The 9,381-nt window shown below is 32.1% G+C and overlaps 1 protein-coding gene across 2 annotated transcripts; it reads left to right on the top strand.

Moving 5' to 3' along the window:
* Positions 1-1,015: 1,015 nt before the first annotated feature.
* On the top strand, positions 1,016-6,632 carry LOC114194103 (dual specificity tyrosine-phosphorylation-regulated kinase 4). 2 transcript variants are annotated; one of them, XM_028084160.1, is made up of 7 exons: positions 1,016-1,551; positions 2,100-2,997; positions 3,322-3,601; positions 3,882-3,935; positions 4,168-4,446; positions 4,618-4,761; positions 6,151-6,632. In XM_028084160.1, exons 1-7 carry the CDS (start codon positions 1,269-1,271, stop codon positions 6,322-6,324), a joined length of 2,112 nt encoding a protein of 703 aa, XP_027939961.1. In that variant the 5' UTR covers positions 1,016-1,268; the 3' UTR covers positions 6,325-6,632. The 2 variants fall into 2 exon arrangements, with proteins under 2 accessions (XP_027939961.1, XP_027939960.1); XM_028084159.1 differs by having other exon boundaries at positions 1,017-1,551; positions 3,828-3,935.
* Positions 6,633-9,381: the final 2,749 nt, after the last annotated feature.

Genomic DNA, 9,381 nt, shown 5'->3' with positions numbered 1-9,381 from the left:
GTGAGTGATAACCTGGAAAAGAAAGAAGTGGGTGAAGACTCAGTTTCAGAGAAGTGAGAAACAACATTATGATCAATGGTGGGTCTCTCTGCTATTATTATTCATTTCATCACCCTCTAATCAAAAGTAAAAAAACTTCAATTTACTCTTAAGATTCTACATGTGCATGTGGTCCTACACATTTTATCATTAATCTTTGCTTCTCTCTCACTTATCTCTTTCTTTCTTTCTCTCATTTTTTCTATAATCTGGTTTTGAGTTATCATTATTTTAAAAACGGAAAAGAAAAGAAAAATTACATACTCACTTCTTCAATATCTGCTTATGAAAGCATTTTTGTCCATATGGGCAACCAACTATATCTATTTATATAGATTAGTTCATTGGATTAGACCTTTTTTAATGGTGCAGTTATTTTGAATGTTGCTTGTTTTTGAAGTTTACAATCAGACAAACATGAAATTTCAAAGAAGAAGAATATTCGAGGCATAAGGAAGATTATTACGGCGGCGGAAAATTGGTCGGATCAGCATACAAAGAATATTAATATTTCCAGTGATACTGTAACATCCAACATTATCAACTTCTTATGGGTATTGACTTTTAGCTTTTTCTTAATGTTTTTAATGTTCTTAACCTTGAAAAATACTTTATGATAATAAAAATAATACGCTTTTATTTTGTAAAAAATATAAAAGATTTATTGGTGTATTCATTTAGGTTTTTCATGAAAAAAGGAAAAAAAAGTTAAGAAGGAAGCGCTAAAAACACGTTCTGGAAATGAAAAGTAACAAAAATGGCTAAAAAAAAAAAAGCAGAACCAACGGTCCCATGCCATGTTGACTTCTCACCATAAAAGGAAGAACGGAAAAATAAAATTAAAAAACAGACACATGACGTGGGTACTGCATGATGATTACACGTGTCAAATCAGAGAATGCGTAACATTTGTGGACCCACCAAGCAACAACCTTTTCTCTCTCTTCATCTTTTCAAAAGTTGGTAAGACATTGGCACCCATGGTTTGGCTTATGTTTTACACTGAAAAAACATATAGAGAGACGCAGAGAGAATCTTCCATGTTTCTAACGCATTCTTCTCTCTCTTCTCGCAACCATTACCAGAGCATGCACATCATAAACCATGCGTTTTATTACGCTTTTGGCCCTTCCGTCTTTCTTAATTCACATGTCACTGCCCTACTCAGACATTATCAGAATCAACAACAGCAACAATAATAAGGTTTCTGAATTGGTCGTGTCGTGTCCATGGCTGTGTCCAACGGCGTCGAAGCAGTGTTAGAGTTTCTGCGGAAGAATGGGTTGTCGGAAGCGGAGTCCGCGCTTCGAGAAGACATCATCGAGAACACCGACCTGGGAAACTTCGACTACGAGAAGTTCTTCTTCCCCATGGTCCCGCCGCCGCCGCCGGTCAGAGTCCGATCCTTCTCCCTACCGTCCGAGCTCGCCGCTGCGGACGAGGACTCCTCCAAATCCAGCTCGGATGAGTTCGTCACCATCGATTCTTCCACTTCTCGCGTCTCGTCTTCAGGTACTCCAAATTCAAATTCAAATTCAAATTCAAATCAAGTTTGCTTGTGCTCAATTGCATGGGTTGATAAGTGATTGTTGATGAGTGATCAGTGATCGATCACCCTCTGTTCTAAGTGACGGAGACCTAAGCAGTTACTGTTTGATGTTTTCCACTCTGTGCTGCTACTGCAACTATTGAATTGAATGCTTTTTCTAGTTTTTTTTTTTTTACACTTTGGTATTCAATTTGTAAATTAGGGTCGCGTAATTGATCGTCCATATTTGATTTCGTGTGTTTGGTTTTGTTGATCACAGAGTTCGATTGCATGTGTATTAATTCAGCATTTGGGAGTTCTGGTGATTATGATCTGCAAAATTATATATAGAAAAACAATTCGTTTTAGGGGATGCGGAGTCGTAGTGGTTTCGTACTGGAAAAGAATGCTAGTTTTTAATTTTTGTTAGAAATACACGATTTAGCAATTCGTGAAAATATCAATTTATTTGAGTGATGCCATTCACGAATATTCGAGAATGGAGCATCCTAAAATGTAGTTGTTTTTGCAGAATTCGTAAATCCATATGGAATCCGTTCCTCATCACAGACTCAGAATGATTCGGAGTCTTCGTCTGAAAGATTATCTCAGTTTGGCACAGCACGTGATTATCACGATTTCGATATGCAAAATGAACCGTATTGGTATAATGAAAAAGATGATGAATATTTCATGACTCCTAGTTTTGAAGGGCCAGACTATTTTGCGTGTCGGAGTGAAGATAAGTTTGTCATGACAGCAGAAACGGACAACCAACGTGACAATTCTCTGAATCTTGATTACAACTACGAAGAATTTCAACTAAAGGGGAATGGTAATGGTAATGGTGGTTACATGGACAAGGCATGCCTCGATAACCATTCCTCTGTAGTTGATGGAACTGTGACTCATTCAAAAGGGTATTGCCATGTTGATAACAAGGACCAGTTTGAAGGGGAATTAGAGGGTAATGCTGAGAAACCCAGTGTTTCCTGCAGTTGTGAAGTTCCATTTTGCAAAAGCAGTCCTGGTTCTGGAGGTTCTTGCAGTCTGGATCCTACAAACTTCGGCTACCCTAACTTGAAGGAAATCCATCTGAACAATTTTCATTTGGGGGTTGTTGGGGACATTAACTCTTTTGATTCTACTTCAGAGCTAACTCTGAATCAAAATTTTGGCCACTACACTAAAAACGACAGCAGTAAGGAGTACAAGGGTCCTTACGACTTAACTATCGAAGTTACTGATAAAAATCTACCAAATGGACTTGACACCTATAAAGCACAACTTGGTGGAGAATTAACTGAAGACCGTCAAGATCCAGAGTTTGCCGCAGATGAAGAGGATACAACTGATGATGAGCTCTTGAAGTATACTCAAGAGGAAGAATACGAAGTGTTTGATCTGAGGATTATACATAGAAAGAACAGGTTTTGAAAGATGATTTCGTATCTTAAACTTTCATTTCTAACAAATATTCCTGGTAATGCTTGTGAGTAAGTTGATTTTGGATGTGTAGAAGTTTAGGAATTATTATAATTTGAGATTAAATGCCGCTTTTTTCCTTTTTCCTTTTCTTATTTTGAGCCTCCAACTTTGCTTAGTTGCCATTAACTAAGTTCATGATGATTTGGACTCCGTATTTATTTCTTATGAAATTTGAATTGTGGCTTGCAATTTTGCTCCTTATGTGTTTAAATAAACTTACGTTGTATTTGAGTATGATTTGCTATGGTCCATTATTGCATCTACAGGACTGGATTTGAAGAAAACAAGGAACTTCCGATTGTGCTAAATACAGTCTTGGCTGGAAGGTATTATTTAACCGAGTATCTTGGTTCAGCTGCCTTCAGTAGGGTTGTTCAGGCACATGATCTTCGGACAGGGATAGATGTTTGTTTGAAGATTATTAAAAATGACAAAGACTTCTTTGATCAAAGCTTAGATGAAATCAAGCTTCTGAAACTTGTCAATAAGGGTGACCCAGCAGATAAACATCACATTTTGCGCCTTTATGACTATTTCTACCATCAGGTATGTCTTATACAGCTGAATTTATTTCGTGTTAAGGTATGCAAATGTTCAGTTCAAACTATATGCAAAATAATATACTTGCTCAACAAGGAAACTATGGACAAATAAATCTTTTTCATGTAGCTTTTAGAATGATCTAATGGAAATTTATCATTAACATTTATTTATATATCTTCTCCCATTCTGTTCAGTCGTAAGTTGCTTATATTGAATCAAAACTCCACAGGAGCATTTATTCATTGTAACTGAACTTCTCCGAGCAAACTTGTATGAATTTCAGAAATTCAACCAAGAATCTGGAGGGGAAGCATATTTTACATTAAAGAGATTGCAGGTTTGTTCAAATAGAAGAAGATTTTGTCTACCTATTGCAGATGATTACTTATTCAGTTGTTATAATGCTAGAGATAGTTGTCTTAAGCGCACTGTTGATCCTTCACAACTTTGATGATCCTATTAATACATACCTATCCATTGTTGGATAGTTAATTCAGCAATTTGAATAGAATTTTTCATGCCAGAAATAGTTAAGTTCTTTAAATGATTAGGGTTGTTGTTATTTGCAGATCATTACTCGTCAGTGTTTGGAAGCATTGCAATACTTGCATGGCTTGGGAATTGTTCACTGTGACCTGAAGCCAGAAAACATTCTAATCAAAAGTTACAAAAGATGTGAGATAAAGGTTATTGATCTTGGAAGTAGTTGCTTCCAAACTGACAATCTGTGCCTGTATGTACAGTCCAGATCTTATAGAGCTCCTGAAGTGATGTTAGGTCTTCAATATGATGAGAAGATTGATATATGGTCTCTCGGATGCATCTTGGCGGAGCTATGCTCTGGTGAAGTATGTTTTCTTTATGATATTAAGAAAATACATTTTTCTTTGGTTTTAACATGAGCAAGGAATTTGCTTTTCTTTCATACAGTTAAATCAGATTTGGTAAGAATATAATTATGGAATAGTTTATTTTCAAATATTTTTGTTACTTATCCTGAATTATAATGTCTTCTGCAGGTTCTGTTTCCAAATGATGCAGTTGTGATGATCCTGGCACGCATAATTGGAATGTTTGGTTCTATTGATATGGAAATGTTGGTGAAAGGACAAGAAACGCACAAGTACTTCACCAAAGAATATGATATTTATTATATAAATGAGGTTTGTTTCCCCTATTTTTTTCCTTTTCATAGCTGTTGCTTTTTTATCAAATTTGTCGTTTGTGTGAAATCTTAGGTGAAAAAACATTCTATTCTCGCTGCCGACTACTGGTCACATTTACTCATTTACTTGAAGGGGAAAAATAGCAAAATTTTCTCTTGTTTCTAGAAGTGTATTAGCCTGATATGATCTAGTTAACACGAGAATGAAGCACATTTTCATTTTCTTTATGAGCCCTGATTAAATCTTACAACTCTTCTTACCAAAAGAATCTTATATTCTTACTAATCCTCCTAGTAGTCAATATCAGATATTCCAAGGGCAATCTGTGAAATTCCACTATCTTTTCTCAGATTATATTAGCAACGTGAAGTTGATGTGAAGAAAAACTGAGATGGATTACTATGTTTATTTTAAGTGAGAAAATAGAGTAATTGAAAGGGGAGTATAGATATGTACTAGTTATCTGCAAATAAGGATAAAAGTTAAAAGGCCCCTTCATTCATCAACATAATAACTTTGAACTGTGAGATGGATAATACTGGAAAGTTTACAATAACTTACAAGCTCTACTTCAACAAGCTAGACCCCCCTTGATTAATACTTTAATTAACCTAGCTGGAGGATAAAGAAGGTAAAAAGGAAATAATGCTAAAACTCTCACATTTCTTCATATCCTCATTACACAAAAACAATACCTTAAATAGCCTACAGCTACTAGCTTATTGGATGACAACCCTACAGGTGTAATAATTTAACTTCAGAAAAAATAAAAGAAAACACAAAACAATAAAATGTTAATTAATTGCAATAATTTAGCCCCATCTTTGAAGTTTGAACTACTTGTGGGTGGGTGTGTTTGGATTTCAATTCCCAAACCAACTTTCAATTTTCATTAAACACTGCACCAACATATCTGATTTTTTTTTTTCAGATTCAGTTAGAATGAAATCTAAGCTCAAATTCCAATTGACTTAAAAGCTACAATTGACTTAGATGCTACAATAAGTTGGTTTTTTTCAACTCCAATTGAACTCAACTTATTTTCCTAACTGCATTTCAAACTCACACTTAGAGTGGGTGTATCTGCATTTCAATTAAAACATCCAAACGTACTTTCAGTTTTCATTAAACACTGTGTCAACATATTTAACTCTTTTTCTCAAATCCACTTTAAAAAAAAAAAATCACATCAAATTCCAAATAGTTACTTTCTTCACTTCAAATTCCAATTAACTCAAAAGGTACAATCAATGGGTTACTTTTTCTTCAACTCCTGTTGAATTCAAACAAACACTTAATTTCAGGCCTAGAGTCCCTATCATGAATCCTTCTGATTCCATTTCAGTTGTTTCCAACCAATCTTTTAACGTTGTACACTCTACACAGGAGACTGATCAACTGGAGTTCTTGATTCCAGAAGAGTCATCGTTGGAGCAGCACCTACAGGTTACTGATACTATGTTTATCAACTTTATCAGATACCTACTCTGCATCAACCCCAAGAGAAGGCCTACTGCAAGACAAGCACTAAAGCATCCATGGCTTTCCTATGTTTACTAATCCTTTCTCTGGTTGAAAGTTCAGTAATTCCATTGGAGTTATCCACATCTCATGATCTCTTCAGTTTATATTCTGCATATAGCAAAGCTTGCAATCACAATTTTGGTTTGTTTATAGGCTACACCAAGTGTCACTGTCTCATTCTGTATATTTTTTTGTTTGGCCTGTTGATTTATAGTTTGCTCATTGTACAGAATTTCTTCCCATTATTTTTTGCCTTCCAAGAATGGAGAGGTTATCAAAATAACATTTTCTTGTCACCCCATTTGGTTCTGACATAACATCACATAATACAGGGGTTCCATGAATTCACTGGATTTGGATTAATTTACTTTCTTTACAAAGAAAAAATGAAAGTTTCTCACTGATCAATGCTGCTAATTCAGAGGCAAGCCTTTGTAAATGTAAGTTTCATTCAGGCACTGAGATTGGTCTACTGGTTTAGAGGCTCAAATAATTTGCTTTAGATCAGATACTCAATCCTCATTTTTTATGATTACAAAAAAAACAAAACAAAAATTCTCAGTCGTAAACATGAATGTTTTTATTTATTTTCTTACCAGACATGAATTTATTAATATTTGCCACTTTAATCATATGTTTTTCAATTTAATTATTAATTTTTCTAAATTTTATTCTATATTCAATTTACTTTTTTATATTAATCTTTCGTCTTTTGTCCTAAATTTCAGTTATTAATGCTTTTAATTTTAAATAACTTATTATTTTACTTAGCTGTTTATTTCAAACAGATACAATACATGTATCAGATACGACACGTATCTAATACGTCGATACTATTATTTTGAAAAGTGTACACTAATTCTTACAAGCATAATAAGTATATGGTTATTAATGAGTGAATCCAAATTTCCTGATTAGAGACAAATTATTTTAATAGTCAAAATCTAGCAGCTAATATTAGTGGCCAATTTAAAAACCAATTCATAATTGAAACTATTTTAATTATCAATTTAGAGACTAATTATAATTTTTTGAAATTATTTTAGTTGTCAATTTGGTCACTATATAGTGACTAATTATTTTTTGGCATGAAAATTAATCACTATTCAAATATTTTATTGTAGTGTATTACGACTTTATAAATTAGATACTTCATTCATAAATATCGTTGAAGTATCCTAAAATATAAGACACGATACATGTCAAACATGGATAGGTGACTCAAATGGAAGTATGAGTGCGTCATATTCAAATAATCACTCTCTCTACCATTTACAAAATTATAGCTGTGTTTAATTTCATTTATAGTTTTTAAATTCTGTTGACATAATTTTGAAATCACTTCTACCAATATTCATGTAAAGTCTACTTTAAATTTGTATGTTATAAATGTTTCTCTTCTCAACAACATTAAAACTTTAACGTAACCGCTAAATATCTTATCTATTATACAATTATACAAGTATATATTAATTGGAGTGAATTTTAAAATATGAATAGAAAACCTTTAAATTATATGCATTCAGAGAATCTAAAATAAAATGTTTGATTCAATATATATATATATATATATATATATATATATATATATATATATATATATATATATATATAAGGATATATGTATGTATAAGGAATGAATTAATATAAAATTAACTATAGATAAATTTATTCTCTTCAATAATAGAACATCAAGTCTACCGAGCTTTTGATCAAAATTAAAACTATTTTAATATAAGCACTTCATCAAACAAATTTAATTTTACATAATAGTAGGTATTTTTAAAATATAGAATTATATAGCAACAATTTTTTTATTTATTTATCTAAAAATGTGGACTGTGTTGTCATTGAGCCAATATTGACAACTGAATTCATAAAATTTAATTTCAAACTTGAGAAATCTGCATGTATGGCACTGATTTTTCTTCCTGATTATGAATCATATATATAATCATCTATATTTTGACAAAAATATGTTAATGTAACACAGTTCAGGATTAATGTTCCAATTAAGGAAATGGTATGTAATTTCTTCTTAATTATAAAGTAGCTTATATTAGTTTCGTAAAAAATGCTTATGGGCATATTCTGATAAACTATTTTAGTACGAGTTTTAATAAAAATATCAAATAATGTGAATACGTATCCATAAAATTCTGACAATGACAAAATTAATTTTGTTTTTCAGTACTGTCAATGTAAAAAATAAATAAATTGTTGTCAAATTAATCAGAAATCGACTCACCTGTGACTTTTAAAATTCTCGTTAAGAAGTTAGCAAAATTATTTACCGAAGCTATGAAAATTATTATAATAAACGTGCTGACATCTACATTTTTCAAATTGAATATTTATTAATATGTTGCATTAAATTTTGAGAAAATACTGTAATAAAATAAGGTGAGACTAATTTCTACAAGATAAAATAAGACCAAAGGTTGTGATTTTTATGAATGTGACATTTTTCCAAGTAATTAAGGAATATTATTTATCATACTAATATTTGTTTAATTATAGAATAGAGATAGGGTCATTTGTTTTTTATTCGTTATGTAATGGATCGGAAGTTGATGGAAGGTCACATATAGAAATTTAGGCCCACTTATTGTGTGATACACCTTTTATTTCTTTCTTCGTGGGTTGAAACAAATGCTACCGATACCCCTCAATATTGCTATTAAAACTCTTCACCGTGTCTAAAATTTGACTTTACTGAAAAGTAATTATTCATGGATATTTGTTGCTTTTGATCACTTCATCAAATAATATTTATCATGTCTAAAATTTGAAAAACCTTTAAATTTTCATTTTTTACATTCTAATGTATTGAGTATCGATGTATATAAATTTAATATCTAACTATCGATATAAGTATCATTATCCTTCTTTAATGATAATGATATTTTGATATTTTGACACCACTAAGTTTAATTCTTAATTGACAACGATTTTGATATTATTTTTTTATAGTGATTGCGTGGTACAGAATTGCTTTGGTACACATAACTTGCATTGGACATGCCCACATTTTTTCATCAAAACATAATTTAAGATGATGTGTTGATACAATACATAAATTTAAGATGAAAA

The sequence above is a fragment of the Vigna unguiculata genome, chromosome 8 (assembly GCF_004118075.2).
Source record: "Vigna unguiculata cultivar IT97K-499-35 chromosome 8, ASM411807v1, whole genome shotgun sequence".
NCBI classification, from domain to species: domain Eukaryota; kingdom Viridiplantae; phylum Streptophyta; class Magnoliopsida; order Fabales; family Fabaceae; genus Vigna; species Vigna unguiculata.
Note: the sequence above shows the minus strand (reverse complement) of the source record. Positions and strands in the feature narration are given on the sequence as shown.